General features: G+C 40.2%; 2 protein-coding genes across 3 annotated transcripts in view; both read left to right on the forward strand.

Annotated features, from left to right (window-relative positions):
• Window positions 1–6,875, forward strand: part of LOC133124596 (uncharacterized) — a 72,426-nt gene extending 65,551 nt beyond the window's left edge. Inside the window, exons 25-30 of the mRNA XM_061235969.1 lie at window positions 415–567; window positions 1,940–2,033; window positions 4,207–4,344; window positions 5,503–5,603; window positions 6,609–6,720; window positions 6,822–6,875. Coding sequence (XP_061091953.1) covers window positions 415–567; window positions 1,940–2,033; window positions 4,207–4,344; window positions 5,503–5,603; window positions 6,609–6,720; window positions 6,822–6,875 — 652 coding nt within the window. The remainder of the gene's footprint in view (window positions 1–414; window positions 568–1,939; window positions 2,034–4,206; window positions 4,345–5,502; window positions 5,604–6,608; window positions 6,721–6,821) is intronic.
• Window positions 6,876–8,031: 1,156 nt separating this feature from the next.
• The window catches only part of LOC133106994 (coiled-coil domain-containing protein 162-like), a 36,904-nt gene continuing 26,182 nt past the window's right edge, over window positions 8,032–18,753 (forward strand). For both annotated transcript variants that reach the window (XM_061216074.1, XM_061216075.1), the window contains exons 1-3: window positions 8,032–8,195; window positions 8,443–8,560; window positions 16,827–16,989. In XM_061216074.1, the coding sequence (XP_061072058.1) occupies window positions 8,032–8,195; window positions 8,443–8,560; window positions 16,827–16,989 (445 nt within the window). The remainder of the gene's footprint in view (window positions 8,196–8,442; window positions 8,561–16,826; window positions 16,990–18,753) is intronic.

Genomic DNA, 18,753 nt, shown 5'->3' on the forward strand with positions numbered 1-18,753 from the left:
TAAATGCATTTAGTGTGGTTTCCAATCCCTCATCTGATACAGCTTCAGTAAATTGTGTGTGCGTTCTTTCTGCCCTCTTAATCTCTCTAAGCTCCTCATCTGTAGGGCCTTTGCAACTACTGGTGTGCCAAATAGTTGTCCAAAACATTCTGGTGCCCAGAAATGGGGGGGGGGGGGGGGTCTATGTATATAAAGAGCTGTTATTTATCCATGGTGAAACCAAAATGTACTAAAAAATACCCTTTAATAATGAGAATCTACACATTAACCACATATGCTTTGTTTGATTACACATATAAAAATGTGGCAACCACTAACAATATGTACCCCGACTGTCATCCCATCATCAGTGGCATTAGCGACCCTTCTCACTAGCTTGGTCAGGTCCTCTAACACTTTCTTTACATTTCCCAGGCTGTATAGTGGCTTTGCCAGAGAGATGGGATTTGAACAGTTTTATCTGCACCTGCGGCCAATCCAGTTTGAGTTTGCTGTCCATAAAGAGAAGACTGATAAACTCCCACTGTTCGTCACTGCCCTGCTGCAGAACGACAGTACCATTGACAGGTACAGTGCTGCCCTTTCTCCTAGATTAGCCATTCCTGAAGAGTGCCATGCGCCATGACATAGTGGAGAATATGCTTGTAATTCCAAGACAGCTGAGCCTTTATTGTGGCAGGTACATAAATGGCTGTGTATCCTTTTTTTTTTTTACTTAAAAGGAGTGTTAAGTAGGGCTGGGACATTTTAAGAAATTTCTTTCAGTGATTAGAAGGATAATCTAATCACTCTTTAGATTCTTTTTAGGATTTATTTACTTGTAACAGAGGCAATTATTTTTGAAAAAACTCAATTTTAGAATTTAAGAATCTACTGGCAAGTGCTTGTTTACACAAATAAATGGCCCAACCGCAAATGATAAACATCAGACTGAGAGGGCAGCAAAACTTTGTTAAATATATATTTAGAATATACATTTTATGTATATTTATGTATACATATTGAATACATATTGAACAAGGGACCCCCCATTAAAAACAACATTAAACTTGGGGAGTCCCACATCATTACAGACCTGAGTGTAATAAGAATAATGAAAATAATGAATGTAATTTTCAACTGTTAAAGTAGGATTTATGTCAATTTCCTAGCTATACAGTTTGGAAGCTTTTCGGGTTATGCAGTTGTTTCTGTTGAACGCACCCCGAGTAAGTGCAGCCAATAGGAATGTGAGAGTCACTACTAGTAGGGAGGGAAAAATGGAGCTTTAATTGGAGCTACAATTGGCTACCAAATTGGGAAAAAATTGGAAAAAATATCTTTGGCTTTTGCTCATAGAAGTACTAATTTTTTCTTAATTTCAAGCACTCTTTCACCAGTTGTTGAGAGACTAACTTATTGTCATTTTCAGATTTTCTGAAGATTTCTCTTATTCTGTATAGTGAAAATAGCCTTTCAGGCAGCAATGGGATGTGTTAATTTACGTTTTTTTAATGCATTCATATTGTTTTGCATTAATCGTTTGCATTAACGCTGAATGTTTATTATGGGATTGCAGTGGCTGTTTTCCAGATCTCGTCCTCATATTTTGTGGGGGAAATTAATTAATTTCTTGCTAATGACCATACTTTTACATGCAAAACATCTAACGAAAATAACTGTTCTAATTGTTTCACAAGGATTCACAACAATGGTAGCATATAAACGGGATAATCCATGCGGTCATATAATTTAAGATGCAAGGATATTGGTTTGTCACCTCACACCCTGCATTAAAAGCATTACAAAAATAAAGTAAAATAAAATACTTGCTGCCACTATTGAAACTGTATGACAGAAAAAGTATTGCAATACTATGTTGTATCAATGTTTTCCCCCACCTCTCATGTTTATATCACAAGACAAAGACTATGAGATCAAGACTCCATCTCTGTCACAGGTACACCCCATCCAGCCTGCCCCTGAGTATCCAGGAGATTGACGAGTGCCAGATTGGCAAATTCAGCTTCCGTACTCAAGAGGCTGTTCTTCACGTGAGTCTGACAATACCAGAATTACACAAAATATGTAAAGGGCTGTATGGTGTCATTCCCCTGCATTTAAGCGGAAACTGAAAACATACCCATTTAATCTATTTTATAATTTTAAATTCTCTTTTTATTATTTATCATTTTTTATTTAATTATATCTACTTTTTCATTTGGATTGTGTGATTTATTTACCTTTTGTTTTTATTTTGTATTTTAATTGTTTCTTTGTGCTGAAATGTAAAGCATCACTTGTACGAAAGGTGCTATACAGATTATTATTATTTTTATTATTATTAGTATTATTATTATTATATGTGTGTTTCCATGTAGGTCTTTCAGTGTGCAAAGCTAATATGCATTTCCCATGCCATTATCTATTATCTATGCATATTTCTTATTTCAATCTGTCTCTCAAGTAGAGATGTTCCCATACTATTTTTTCCTTCCCAATACCGATTCCGATAAATGAAATTGCATTTCGTCCAATACCGAGTACCGATCTAATACCTGTGCGCTAACATTTAAAAAAAAAATATATATATATATATATATATATATATATATATATATATGTGAGGAATGTGACAAATAATCAGTTTTTGTAAAAAATTGCCATCGCAATGTTTTGACATTTAGCCGTGTAACCGATACTGCTGGGAAAGGGTTGTATCTTTTGCATTTTCAAACTGTAGCCATCTTAATAGTTAACATTGTAAGTCAGATAATAACCTAATTGCCAAATTTACATTTACATTTACATTGACATTGCTGCTGTTAAGAACTTTGTCACAGACTGGGTTGTGCACTGAAAATGTTGTGGTCCAATATTTGCCTGATATAATATAACAACACTGGGTCTATTTTACCTTAGGCAACTGGTCTAATGATTTTAATTTTATGCCAATACAGGTCTCTGTACAATTTTGATATATTTTTATGTAACGGTAAACTTTTCCAATGCATTTTATATGGCGCGGAGCAATCATGGTGGCGAGATTAATTGGTCCAAATTTCGCTGAAAGCAGGGAATTTTCACTTTCAATATCCAGTGGATAAATAGGCTAATGATCATGTATTGATTTATTTATTTTTATGTAGATATCGCATAGCGGAAAGCGATGTTCAGCTTGCCGGTAGTTTGAAATTGCGTGTAAACGAATAAACATGGATGAAGAAACGACATAAAATGAGCCATAAGTGAACCAACAGCAACAGATTTAAAACACAGAACAGAAATTATTTGATAACTGTAGTAGTGTAGCATTCCATTCCCTGCGGTGTTTGCCAATTTGCATTCTTAACCCTCTGACTGCAGATTGCTTGCTAGTAGGCTACTACAGTAGCTTGTTGATTGATAGTTTAGAATGTAAACAGCTTATTGTAATATTGCGTGCAGCATTTGTCCAATTAGTTTATTTTTATGTAGATACAGAATAGTGGAAAGCTACGTTCAGTTTGCCGGTAGTTTGGTCAATTGCTACCATTTCAGCTTCAGAAAAAAAAGATTGATTATTGGTTAACAGTTTTTTGTAAACGTTTACAACTCAGTTCCCCTTGGCCTTGGTGAACTCATCGTGCTATTTCGCGTGATGCACCTTCACATGCTTTATAAGATTGCTGGTGTTGAAATTGGCAACACTAGTGCCACCCCTCGAAACTAAAGCCTTGCAAACTACACATCGTTGTTTTACTGATAGGATTTTCCAGTGCAAAATATTGCCAAATTGCTGACATTTTGCTTGCTCTGACTAACATTACATTACTTGTGTTGTTGTTTGCCTGAGTAACGTAAATGAGCTATCATCACATGATACGTGGTATTGGATCGGTTCATAGACTCGCGTACTCGCCGATACCGATCCGGCATTTTGGGCTGTATCGGAGGCATTTCCGATACTGGTATCGGTATTGGAAGAACTCTACTCTCAAGCAATGGCTGGCTCCCAAGCAAGGGAATGGAGTAGAAACAGCTTGATTTGGAATCAAACTCAGGAATTTTTTGATTTGAACCAAGTCGTTGGAATCTGCAGAATTGTATTGAATAGCTTGGAATGATGTTCATGATGGAAATGATAATTCTGATGTGACAGCAAAGATGATGATGAAACTGATGATGAAGACAGTACTCAGTTCTATCATTATTAGTACCCATAATTACTCTCTTTATTGTCCTCAGCTCATGAGCCATTCTGGGATAGAGAACCTGCAGGTAGCCCTGGCCTGTCAGGTGACACAGAAGAACACCCTGATTGGTGCAGTGAAACAGGCCACTCTGTGCTATTGGGCACAGTTCTCTGAGAATGCTGAAGTGCAGGTAGCTGTGCTCTGACAGACAAGCACAACAAGCAAACATGGGATGTACAATGAGGGTTTCAGGATTTACTGCCAATTTACTTTTTCAGTTAGCACAATCAAGTATTTTATCTGCCATTTTTGTTAGTCATGATCTACAGCTGTCATATTATATTTTATTGGGAAAATGATATACTTTTATTTCAGTACATTTACTGTTTTTTATTCAGTAATCAAATTATTTCTGAAAACCATAGGTATCAAAATTCCAGTTTCTTGTGAGTAGAAAATAAGGTAACAAGCATGCAAAATCCCTTTGTCATCTATCACCATAGGAAAAGCCAAAGAACTGTCAATTCAAAAGAGACAGATGGGAATTGATTGTCACTTGTAATTGGGTACAAAGAAATGCATAAATGGTTAAAACATACCACTTTGTTTTGTGTGCCAGGCAACCAGTGTAAACAAGGCTCTTGTTTACCTGACTCATACAGGTTGGGACCACTCCTAAATGTTGTTCCTACCTAAGAAAAAATTCTAAATAATAGAAATACAACTTTGTTAATACACCTTTTTGTTTTAAGAGATTTAAACAATTTAAGAACAAATCTGTTTGCATAAGTAGTTCTTGCATGAGGCCCATTGACTCCAAACATACATCAAAATCCACACAGAAATGGTCAAGTGTAAATAACATCCATGTTCTGCAATAGCCATCTCAGTCTCCTTACTTAAACTTACTCAAGAGAGTGAGACTTAAATCCCATCAATACCTGTGGTTTGAACTGTCCATTAGAGGGCAATCCATAAGTGCACTCCCAAGGATATCAATTATCTTGAAGTTCTGCATGGAGGAATGGTAATCCAATTGTGTTTTTTAACCCTATCACAAATTATAGGAAAATTATCTTGCCTGTCATCTTTGTGGTTGCACAAAGTATTAAACCCGGGTTACCTGTTAAAGACCTGTTTTTTATTTGAAATATTTATTATTTATAATTTGTTATTTTGCTGATGCAGTTGGCAATCCCCCCTGGAGAACTGCAGGGCCTTGCTCATTTGCCCAACAGCTATGCAGAACTTATGGCTTTAGCGTACAGTATTTTTTTGTCCATATTTATCAAGGATCCAATAATTCGGGAGCCCAGTGTTTATATTACTTGGTATTTTTGTTTTTCAGGGGAGTCTTGACTTCAGCTCTAAAGTAGACTCTTCAGGAAAGGACCTAACAGAGCATGTGGCCAGCAGGGAGAGCCATAAGGTCCACAGACCTAAGAAAAGGTGAGCAGGATTCACAGATTCAAAGATGGTTCATAAAAGTCCATTTCAGTTTTTACATTTTAGTAATGTCGATATACTGTATTTTCTGACAATAAATACAATTTTGGAGAATTCCAAATCTAGTGTCAAAAAAATCTGGGATAAAATTAGTCAAGATGTGATTAGCAAGATTTATTATTATGATTGAATACATCAGTGGCATTTTCTGAAGCAAGGTTTCAGTATGTGATTGGGTAAAGCTGTGAGGTGGGCCTTAATGGTAGTAGTAGTGGATCAGGTGGACTTTAGCTTCACTCGTCAGGCTTATATGCTACTAGGAGCCTTGACTAGGTTTACAATGTGAAATATGATTACTTGCATACCTGGGGATGTGCTTCAGAAGATGTGAATTGATAATGAGCCAGCAATCAATTTGTTTTCTTTTTTCCTTTAATTCATGATCTCATTTACCAGGCTTTCATTTGGAAATCAATCTTGGTTCATGGGAATTGTTCCCCGGTGCTCTCGAGATGGGGTCAATGACAGTGGTACAATTTCTGTTCTTTTGGCTCTGGCCGGCAGCTCATTTGATATGAAATGAAGCTATCAATAATGAGGATATGCCCGTCTGTAATTTTTTTCCAAAGGCAATTAAACGGCTAACATCAAGACAAGATACTGAGAGCTTCTTATAACTGCATTAAAGAAGTGATTGAAAAAACCTGATTAAGCAAAAACAGTTGAGAACCCAACCCTCCTATTAAATTTGGTCCCCTAAAAGGGATGCAATTCCAACAATTCCATCAGTCGATGTGGATGTAAATACCCTCAAATTAAAGGTGGCAGTCTGTATGTTAACCTCATGCTCATTGTTCCATTTTAAATCCAACATGCTGCAGTCAACAGAGCAGAAATTATACCACTGTCCAAATACTATAAATTATATAAGTTAGGAACACTGTTATGATGTGTACAGTAACATGGATAAACTGAATGTTCCGCTGCGTGTTTTCTTTTTATTTCCAGGCCTGCTGAAGCCTTTGTGCCGATACAGCTTGAGAAAGTTGGGCCACGGGACAAGATGCTGAATGCCTTTGTGAAGAAAAAGGAGCTCATGGGAACCATAATGAAAAATCCGGTGAGATCCGTCCCCTGTCCCCCGTCCGCACCACTGGAACGCATGCCTTGGATTTTGCTGCCTCCTCTTCTGGTGTTAAGGTGAGCACTTCTCTCCAACAGAATGAAGTGGAAAAGATCAAGAGGGGGCTGATTCTGGAGTTCTGTCAGAAGTAAGTGCTTCACTAAAGGGAGGTCAAGCAACAGCCCTGCAGAAGTCACATTGTTTGAGGGTATAAGTTTGTGTTATATTTGTCCTGGGACCTCATGCACAAAGACTCAGGGAATCCGAAAATGAAGTTACACAGTGTGATCCAGAAGAAGGGTGATTTATTAATATGGCCTGGTCTTTCGGTGCATTTGATATTAATTTCCTCATCACCTCTCTGATTGGCTATTATAAATGCCTAGCAACAGGGCTCAAGTGTAAGGAACTCCCATCATCCCAAGGCCAATAAAAATGGGATTGGGGATGATGTAAATACATTTTGGGATGAATTTGGGATGAGAGTTGAAAAAAAAAAAAAAACCATGCTAACGTTAAATGAATGCCGATGAAATGAAACCCTCTGCACATTTTGTGTAGCGCACACAGTTCTTATTAAACCTGATGTGACTAATAGTAAGCACCTAGCAACACCTTAGCAACCACATAGCAACCCCCTAGCAACCACCAAGCAACACCTTAGCAACCACATAGCAACACCCAAGCAACCACCTAACACATCGTAGCAACCACCTAGCAACATTTCATCACACTAATTAATATATACTCATTGACCACTTTACACCAGCTTGTAAATGCAAATACTTAAACACCATAGTATTAGCAGTAGTTGCAATAGTCCACTGATTTTTCACAATCATACTCCAAATTTTCTTTAGGAGGTACACATCTGTAGTTCAATCCTTTCAGCTTGAACCCAGTCTGGCCATTCCCTTCTGAGCTCTCTCATTATCAAGGTGTCCAGAGACTGTTGTGTGTGAAAATCCCAGGAAATAAACCGTTTCTGACATACTCCAACTACCCTGTCGGGCAGCAACAATCATTCCATCGTCAAAGTCACTTTGGTCACATTTCCTCCCTAGTCTGAGAAACAGTGGAACCTCTTGGTTATGTCTGCATGCTTTTATGCACTGAGTTGCTGCCACATGATTAGCTGATTAGATATTAGTTGTGTATATATAATAGGGTGTTCTGGTATTCCAAACTTGGGAGATAAAGGAGCAAAAATCTACACAAATTAAACATTATTGGAAGATGGGAGTCTTTGAAAAGTCCTTGAACATGATGTTAGATAAAATGTGTGTCTACTCCAGGATGAGCACCCACATGTCTCATTGCTACATGCGGGCTGACATTGTGGGGCGGTATCACAGCCTGACTACTCTGCTGGAAGACCTGCCCGCCGTCCGGTGCTCCCATTTCATGCAGGGTCAGGCCAATGAGGAGAAAACCGCTCGTGACTCGGAACTTGGTCTTCAGGCTGACCCCAGGTGAGAACGCACTTGTTAGGAATGAATAATGTGCCTTTTTGTGCATGGAGTCTTCCACTGTTGACAGTGTGTTACTGTACAGCTGCATTGTTTCTCGTGTGTCTGAGCCAAACGGGGATCTTTATCAGAGGAACACATTTGTTTGCGCAAACATTTTCATACATAGTTATAAAAACACACAGACACACATTCAGTCACATACAGTAGACTGTATTGTTATGGCTTACTATCATTCTCTGTTGTGCAGGAGTTTCCAAACCCGGCCCAGAAGGGTACTCTCAACAGATGGCAGGACTGTACTCAACCTGTGGTTCATCCCTCACTTCTCTGAGGTCCTAATCATGTTCAAGTCCCTGGAAGAGACGGTGAGACAGGAACAACTGCCCAAACTGATGGCTCACTCAGTCAAAGGGGCCAGATATACGGGCAACTACCATGTAGTAGGGCAACCAGTCCATTTTGATAGTTTTTGAAAATGGACATGACCCTTGAAAGTGTTTGAATCCACAGAATGTTTTAAGTAAAAACTTTTGCCATGAGGTTTGGTTGTATAGCTTGGTCTGGATACATGAGAGTCCCAAAGGTAGAACAAGTAGCAACAGGATTTCTTTGGGCTATTATACAAATAATGTATAATTTTTTCTAATATCTAAACATAACATCTTTGACTGATCTGAATTAATGTAAAACATCTATTGAACATCTGCTTCAGCAAGGTGGTCTGTGAACTAAAAATAAACCTTTGTATTCAACATTCTTTATGAACTTTGGGGTTAGGTACATTATTACATTACATTATTGGCATTTGGCAGACACTCTTATCCAGAGCGACGTACAGTTGATTAGACTAAGCAGGAGACAATCCTCCCCTGGAGCAATGCAGGGTTAAGGGCCTTGCTCAAGGGCCCAACGGCTGTGCGGATCTTATTGTGGCTACACCGGGATTAGAACCACCGACCTTGCGTGTCCCAGTCATTTACCTTAACCACTATGCTACAGGCCGCCGTAACACTACAGGTAACTGTAACACTTGTTGATATAGCTGCACAAATGCACCAGTAGCCTAGCTAACTATTTGCATCACTATTTTGCATCACTATGTGACTTCCCTCTAAAACACCATTGATACCTGTAGCCTATTTTTTGTATGCAACTTACCTTTAAACTGACCATTGGTCTCTACCCATTTTCATTGGGTTATTTTTTTAAGCAAGTGTACCCACGATCTCAATAATGAATTGGCAGATAAACAAACAATTTAGAAAAGCGTACAGAACTAGATCTGCTTACGGTGTTCCTTGGGGAGTTGTATTATATTTGCATCTTTTATCAACAGTCAATAAAGATATGAATGTTATCAAGGCATGAGGGAAATATTATTTAAGAGATGGAGAAGAAATTGACTGGGACCATTTCTGAGAAAATGTACCTCTAATAATCCAAATCACCTACATTTTGTGACAGAACAGAAGTTACAAGATATGATATGAAATTAATCTGGGACCAAATTTAATTGAGCCAACCCTCTTACTACTGAATGATGATGTGTACTGCATATGTATGCCTTTCCCCCCAAATACAGCACTCATATGGGGAAAATGTATTTGCCCCATATTTACGAAGAGTAAGGTTGTAAACTGTAAGTCAGTTTGTCTCTCTACTTTCAGGGGAGGGTGAGGTTGGGGGGTTGCCCAGGGTGCAGTGGGTGGAAAGTGGAAAAATACAGTGGTGTCCAAAAATTTTGGTACCCCTGGTCAAAAAGCCTTTTACAATTAATATCAATTAATAAGTGAACAGATGCAAACCTGACCTCTAAATGGTACAAAGTTAAACAAGACACATTTCTTAAAATTTTAAAGCAAGTTTACTTTTTATTTAAATTGTTTACAGTTTCAAAAAAAAAAAGGAAAAAGGCCCTGTGCAAAAGTTTGGGAACCCTGTCAGTTAGTACTTTGACAGGTACTAACTCTTCCTTGGGCAACTATAACAGTTTGCAAATGCTTCAGGTAGCCAGCTAAGAGTTTTTCAATTCTAAAGTCTGGACTGACCTCTGAACATTAACCTCTAGAATTTCTTGATATTTCGTGAAATCCATTCTTCCTTCTACTCGCCCAATATTTCCTGTGCCCCCAGCTGCCAAACAACCCCAAAACATAATGGATCCACCTCCATGCTTAACAGTTGGCAAGGTGTTCTTCTCTACACCTCTTCACCCTTTTTTCTCCAAACATACCTTTGATGGTGGCCAAAATGTTTCATCAGTCGAGAGCACATTGTTGCAAAAGGCTTCAGGCTTCTCAATGTTTTCTTTTGCACTTACTTTTGTTGTCCTGTGAACAGCTAGACCTGTTACTAGTCTGTTACTCTTTTTTGCAGCTCTTTTGCAGTGATGTCTGGGTTCCTCTGAGCATTTCTTACCAGGTCTCAGGCCATTCTATCTGAAATCATTCTTGGTCTTCCAGACCTTACCTTGACTTCAACTGTTCCATTTATCTTCCATTTTCTGATAATGTTTGTGACAGTGGCAATTGGTAGTTTGAAACACTGAGAGAGTTTTTTGTAGCCTTCTCCTTGGTGGAAATGAACCATGTTGATTCTGAAATCCTTGGACAAGTGTTTATAGGAACCCATGGCTGTTAACACCAGACAGAACAGCCACTGCGGTTGGATACTTTATAAGGCATGGAGTTACTTCAGAATAAAAAGTTCAGCCCTGGAATTATATACTCATTGAAGCCCTAACGAGTAAATCACCGGGGTCTGGGCCTGAGTAATAATCTCTTTAAAAAGTTACAAAGAACTAAAAGGGTTTCCAAACTTTTGCACAGGGTCCTTTTTTATTTTATTTATAAACAGTAAATAATAAAAATAAAAAGCAATCTTGCCTTAAAATGTGCAGAAAGGTCTAAAATGGTTAAACTGTACCATTTAGAGTTTAGGTTTGCTTTTGATCACATTCAGATTCATTGCAGACATTTAAACCAGGAATACCCAAATTTCAGCTGTTAAGCACTACAGTGTAATTGTGTAATTAATGCATGAAATATAAAGGACAATTGTATAAAAAATAGTCTTAACTACAAAAGATTCACCACTCTGTTGACGACTGTGTTAGCTTTCAGCATAATCTGAAATCAAGGTTAGCCTGTCTAACAAAACCAAGATAATTTAAATGAGAAAATCTGAACATTGCATATCTTTGCCAGGAATATTCTCCAGGTGTGAGTGTGGAGAATGAAGAGTAGTTTATGCACAATTTGAGCAGTTATGCACAATTTGATAGAAATAATGTTGATAAAATGTGCATAGTTTTGCTTAATCTAACTGAGGAGAACTGTGTAGGGGTCCTCGCACAGGCTCCAAATAACGTAGGGATTTTACTCTCTACGAAACCAGTTAATGTTATGTAGCAGTATAAAGTAATCAGTCTCATAAAATTACTGTTATCAGAAATATCCAACCACAAATTTAGTATTTCAATTAATAATTAAAATAACCAATATTAATGATTGAACATACCGATAACCTGAAGGTTGGAAGTTCTTCGAAAGACTGCTTTTACTCGGCTCTCATGTCTATGTGATTCCAAAATGGACACCAGGGTTTAATAAAATATATTTATTAAACAAACGTAAAACACAGAACAGATAAGCAAACGGGAAGTTAGTAAGGAAATTTAGTTGGGTATGTGAGCGTGTGTGTGTGTGTGGGCGTGCGCAAGCGCGCGTGTCACTTGAACAAAGGAAAAGAAAGTGGGTGTGTTAGCTATTGTTAGCTGTGAGAAGACTACTTGCGTAGTTTACTCTATTTATGCGCAAAAGACGGCGAATTAATTCACATACATATATAGCTAACAAAATATTCCAATGATAAGACGGCAAATATGGAAAAACAGATTCACAAAAACAGTTAGACGAAACTAAACACTGGCTATGCCTGAATGTTTGTTGTCTTACTGAGTCCATACGCACTGCTGGATCCAAAAGACATGCTGTCCTTGTAGGAGTGGCGATGGTAATGTGAATGTACTGGAGAGATGCGCAGGCTGGGGCGTCTTAGCCGCGCGTTGTCGTCTGGTCCACTCGGTTGCTGGAAGGATGTTCGCTTGTCCTTTTTCCGGGTGGAAAAGTTTGTTGCTGTTGTTCGTTGGTGAGCTTTGCAGGAGTAAACTGATGTAGCGTTCCGCGTACACCAGTTTCCACTCGCTATAGGCCACGAAGTTACCGCGAGGTAACTAGGTGTGTCCGTAGGCCTGGTAGTGTGCTGTGCAGCATTCAGCCTCTCTCCGAGTCTCGGAGCAGATGGGCCGAAAGCGAATGGCCAAAAAGGGTGCGTCGAGGAAGGGAATGAAGAAAGGGAAGAAAAGAGAAGAAGCAGAAGAGAGAGATCCCAAGAACGTGTCTTGCTCTTATACGGGAAAGTTTATTGCTCCCCACATTACGGGATTGGCTGAATCAAGTTAGACGTCATTCGTGGTGGACGTCGCGGAATTTTCCTGTGGGAATGTGGACGTTGTAGTCCCTACACCCCCCCTGTGGTCTCAGGATGCGGCTGAAGCCAGTGTTCCTTGAGAGCACAAAAGTCAGTTCACAGTCCACAGGTCAAGTACATTGTCATAAAACATAAGAAACCTTGGTGGGTTAGTCGTTTTGTTAGTTCAGGTGTTTTGTTAGTTATTGGAAGATATAGAAGTTATAGAAGGTGGAGCACCAACAGGAATGACCCAGCCATGAAAATGTTCAGATGATGAAGGGGTCTAGGATGGAGAGGCTGTAGCCTTTTTGGAAGTCTTGTTCAGACTGACCAATTGTTCTAGTCCCTACAGTCAGGTTGCTGACGAGGATTGTCATCTGAAATATGTGGGGACATTTTCAAATTAGGGCAGCTTTCTGTATCCAAGCTTAACCTTATGGCTGTGTCATCAGGAAGGAAATGGAGAGGTGGTCTCATTTCTAAATGATGTGGTAAGCTCACAAGTGGTCTTGTCTTGCTTGGGGAAGAGGTGGAGTAAGGCACACTGGGGTGTGGCAATATACTTGTAAAGATTACACTGTAGTTTCTACATGCAATACTTTACGATGGTTCAGTAGGTGTAGAAAGAAGCAATGAACGTTTACGAGTTATAACAGGTGTCAGATTTAACTCTACAGTACCTACTTACGATCTGCGTTTGCTGCTGCTACATGCAAATCTAAGTGGCTGCTATAAACTACCAGTTTATTTTGCCACCCCCCTTTGGTAGGAAAGGTGTGCAAAAGAAAGTGATCAAAGCTTCAGCTGGGAGTCTGCCTGTGAGGAGACCACGGCTATAGATCAGTCTTATTCAGTCTTGATGGAGGTTGAACAAGACCAGATAGCTCTTTGGAGTGGTTACTCAAGGCATACACACTACTGAACAAAGGTTAGAGGCTTTAGTTGTCCTCAGAAGAACTGAAGAAGCTCTCTTCAGACAAGGTATCTTCCCTATCAGAGTCATGCTGGTGACTCTGAGGCTTGGGCCTACCAGGTCGGTCTTCTCTCCAATTCCGGCTGGAATCAGAGTGTGAGAAGCGACCACGGTGGCTCTTAACCGGGAACTTACTCACATGCCGTTGTTTTGAGCCATTAGACTTTAATGGGGCAACTTGGGAAGTGCCGGCGGGCTTGGTTGGAACAACGTGCTTAGCTGTTTCCAATACCTTGTTCCTGGGCACAATCCTTAAAGTGTCCCAGACCATTTGGGCTTCATTTCTTAATTCAAGGGCCCCTTAAAAACAGTGAAACATGAGTTCGGACGCAGGGGTGCAGGTTGTGCACAAAAAGGGATTTGAAGGCTTAATCTTCATCTAAGCCTGGTCCGTTTCTGCCCTGGAAAAATGCATGTTTAAGTCGTTGGTAAAAGTCTTTTGGTCGTTCTGTACGGCTATGTTTAACCTCCACAGATTTGATCATGGCTGTGGCCTGATCAAACCGTGGCAGGTACTCAGCTACCAACGCTTCACAAACCTTGGGATAGCTGGAACGAACCTGTGGTGGAAGTTGTACCATAAATGTATGGATCTCTCTGGTAGAGGTTTTCCATACAAGTTGTACCTTTTCACGATCGGTTGCCCTGAGCAGATCCGAGAGACAGTAGTCAACTTCTCTCAAGTAACTCTGAATGTTAAATTCAGAGTCCTTGGGGTCAAATGTGTGGACATACTTCGCCATGGCCTCTAGCTCCTCAAAGCGAAGACCATGTGAAGTTGCACTAGTCTGCCTGTTTGGAGAAGGAGAGACTGAAATCATATTTGAATGTGAATGCGTTTCATGCGGAGCTCGACGTCCTCGGTTTGGTTTAGGGGGCGGAGCTACAAAACAGTCATTCTCACAATGGTTGGCAGAAGATGAATTGTCGCTGTCAGTGTACTGTACAGAGCTGTCACCTATCCTCTCAGTTATAAACGGAAAGCTAGCGGGATTAGCGTTGCTTTTTGTGTGCCCAATTATCTCCTCTACCGTGTCCACGGGAGGGTTCCCTGACCTCCTCACGAGAGGGGTGGGCATGGAAGGTGCAGTCCTGTACTTGCCTGACTGTTTCTCCCTTGCGGAGATGGACCACCATTGGGATGGAGTTCCCCCTTTCCCTCTCCAGGGAAGAGGTGGGCAAACCATTGCATGGGTGGTCAACAGCACTGCAATCTGAGGAGACTGACGAGTATCCATCAGAGCAAGCTGTGGAACCGGGATCTGACAAACCCGAATCAATTTGTGACCCCCCTTCCCCCGCCTTGTGGTGTAAGGAGGAAGCAGGAGAAGCTGGAGTTGGGCAAGCCTGAGAAAGCAGGCTTACAGAAGAGAGTGGATGTGGTAGCTTGTGGCATCCACTCTTCAACTGAAATAATTCCTCTTGACCTCTTGTCACTTGAACAAAGGAAAGTAAAGTGGGTGTGTTAGTTATTGTTAGCTGTGAGAAGACTACTTGTGCAGTTTACTCTATATATGCGCAAAAGACGGCGAATCAATTCACGTACATATATAGCTAACAAAATATTCCAATGATAAGACGGCAAATATGGAAAAACAGATTCACAAAAACAGTTAGACTAAACTAAACACTGGCTATGCCTGAATGTTTGTTGTCTTACTGAGTCTTACTGAGTTGTTGTCTTACTGCTGGATCCAAAAGACGTGCTGTCCTTGTAGAAGCGGCGATGGTAATGTGAATGTACTGGAGAGATGCGCAGGCTGGGGCGTCTTAGCCGCGCGTTGTCGTCTGGTCCACTCGGTTGCTGGAAGGATGTTCGCTTGTCCTTTTTCCGGGTGGAAAAGTTTGTTGGTGTTGTTCGTTGGTGAGCTTTGCAGGAGTAAACTGATGTAGCGTTCCGCGTACACCAGTTTCCACTCGCTATAGGCCACGGAGTTACCGCGAGGTAACTAGGTGTGTCCGTAGGCCTGGTAGTGCGCTGTGCAGCATTCAGCCTGTCCGAGTCTCGGAGCAGATGGGCCGAAGCGAATGGCCAAAAAGGGTGCGTCGAGGAAGGGAATGAAGAAAGGGAAGAAAAGAGAAGAAGCAGAAGAGAGAGATCCTAAGAACGTGTCTTGCTCTTATACGGGAAAGTTTATTGCTCCCGCCATTACGGGATTGGCTGAACCAAGTTAGACGTCATTCGTGGTGGACGTCGCAGAATTTTCCTCTGGGAATGTGGAAGTTGTAGTCCCTACAACTGGCATTCCGTTTTATGTGATTTAATACATACTTTATATGCAATCTGTGAATGTGGGTGTTTTTCCTACATGCATAAATGTACTGTTGTCAATCTCAGCCTTATAAAACTTTTATTTGGCTTTTATCTCCAATGGAAAAGGAGGGCTGGCTTTGACATAACTGTTCTGCTCTTCCCTTGTTGCACATGTGATTAGGCATGTGACCAAAGACACACAACTGTTCCGTTGAGTGAAAATATTATATTTCCTGGTTATGATGTGCTCTCTTTGTTATGATTGGTTTCTATGGGCGTCGCTGTCTCTACATATTATAAATACTTGCACATGAATACGGCTGCTGTTACTGATAAGTGGGCATTCTAAATTAGTGTAGGAATTGGACATGTTCAGCCCCACGTTGGGCACGTATTTGTCGGGACGTATACGTTGGGACGTATTTGTTTTTCTAAATGTCAGAATTAGCTAATCAATTGTATTATTAGTTGTTGCAGTTGACTGTGCCGTTCAAGTGCCTATGTAACAGGTGAAGAATTTGCCTGAGTCCGAGGTGGGATTTGAACCCCGGCCTCTCACTTGTCCAAATATTTGTTGAACGAACACGTTACCAGTCAGCTAAAGACGAACTCGCCCCTAGCCAAGGGCAACAACGTTATTTTGAATTTGAGGGTTACGTCATCGGGGAATGTTGTCGCGATAACCTGCTACCAGCCTTCGCTTTCACTGCACCATCCGTGCTTACTAGCGAACTAGCTGAGCTAACCATGCTACCCTACAGAAACCTCTGGAGGATAGCAATTGAAATACAAATCCCTGTGGGTCACGTGAACTGGTAACTCACTGACCTGAAACAATAATAATTCTTGGCATTAGGAGTTACAGGCCATTTTGATATTTGTATGCACAGTATTGGAAGTACACAGAATCTGAAGTTGTTTTTTGTTTTAGGCTTGTTGCAGAGCCCTTCAGCACACCCTGGAGATAGTGTCTGCACTTCATGACATCATCTATTATCTGGCCATTTTCTCCCGCCTGGGGGATCAGCCTACCCCCTGCAGTTCCAGGACAAGACTGCGACTTACCGCAGACCGAGAAGCCGCAGAATGCATTGGTACTCGTCCATATACAGTATAGTTATTGTGCTGTCTTATTTATACAGGCCTCATTTTGTCATCTTTACTGCAAAGGAGTTTACGACCTAATTTAGTTTAGTTATACCGAAATTATAAAAATAAAGCGCAAAAAATTAAAAACAATGTAGGCGAAAATGCCAAAAAAGTTATTCATTTTTCAATGAAATACTGAGAGTCCTAAATGTAAAACAGGTAAACCTGTACATTTTCTGAAAGTTATTTGGTGGTTATGGACAATGAGGAGTCCTTGGAGCCTATCATTCCAGGGACTAGGAAGAAATCAAAAAACATCTGAGCATAATTTTAGTTGCAGTATTGGGTGGGTTGACATACAGTACATAGACCCTGAGAACTGGAACCATATAGGGGGTTTCGGGGGCATGGCCCCCCATAGATAAAGTTCACCTAAGTGTCATGTCTGCCTAATTACTCTCAACACTGTAGTTTGTTCAGATTTACCTGCCCACTGACAGGTTACCAGTGGCGGATATCATGCGATACTGAGCACAATAAACAAAACCAAGCACCTTGCGTTTGCCAAACCTCATTGGAATTATGACTGGAAGAGAGTGCCATGGTCAGACCATCAACATGTTTGGCGGCAAAATCGAATGCATACAAGGAGAAGCTGGTTGCTGGTTGTGCTGGTTGTCCAGGGGCACTATTTAAGATCAATGGCACAATGAATTCAACAAAGTACTAAGACATATTGGCAGAAAATCTGGTTGCCTAGGAAGCTACGTCTTCATCGTGAGTAGATTGTCCAGCAGGACAATGACTCCAAGCATACATCCAAATCCACACTGAAATGGTTAAGTAAAAACAAGGCCATGTTCTACAATGGTAATCTCGGTCTCTAGACTTAAAAACCTGACTCAAAAATCCCTCTAAATTTGTTCTGTAACCTTATCACAAATTATAGGGAAAAACTCATCATCTTTGCCAGGGTTTGCCTGTCATCTTTGCCAGGGTTGTTTGCACAATGTATTAAACCAGGGGTGCCAATAATTGTGGAACCTGTTTTATGTAGAATTCTTTTTTCATTTTATTTTTTATTTTTTACTTTGGTTAGTTCCATTGGATCATTAATAATGCTCCTTTACACATAAATAAATAAATAAATAAATAAAGCTTTTGTGAATAATTGTGTTACTTTGTAGTTTCAGCACGTTTTGTGCATATTTATCAAGGGTGCCAGTAATTCTGGAGCCCACTGTAATGGCAAAATGATTGCAGTATGCTTTGGTACTTTTAAGATTTTCAGCATAATGTAGCAACACTGAGATTTTTGCCACGATAATCGTGGCATAACATTTTAAAATGGTCCCATCCCCAGGTACCAAGCCCAAATTAGATGGAGGTAACACCAAAATCAAATTCAATATGAGGGAATCAAGGCCAGAAAGCACACTGCAAAAACACATATCCTATTTAGACAAAAGTCACGAAAAACACAAAAAAGACCATAAAAAAATATTCATACCATAAAACTGTTTGATTATGGCCAGCATCGGCAAACATTTCTGTCAAAAAACAAAAAAAGTGCCAGTACAGGATGGACCATATCCACTTTGCCCCCTTGTGGTTGATTCGTGGACATGTGAAATTACTGTTGTGTTCATATTTATATCATACAAAAAACTGTGACGTAATAAAACAGCAAACGGCGATGCCAGATTCTAAATACCAGATAAAAACACTCTCCGCTTGTGAGAACAGCAGTTTAGATTCTTATTAGTTTC

This window comes from Conger conger, chromosome 1 (genome assembly GCF_963514075.1).
Source record: "Conger conger chromosome 1, fConCon1.1, whole genome shotgun sequence".
Classification (NCBI taxonomy): Eukaryota; Metazoa; Chordata; class Actinopteri; order Anguilliformes; family Congridae; genus Conger; species Conger conger.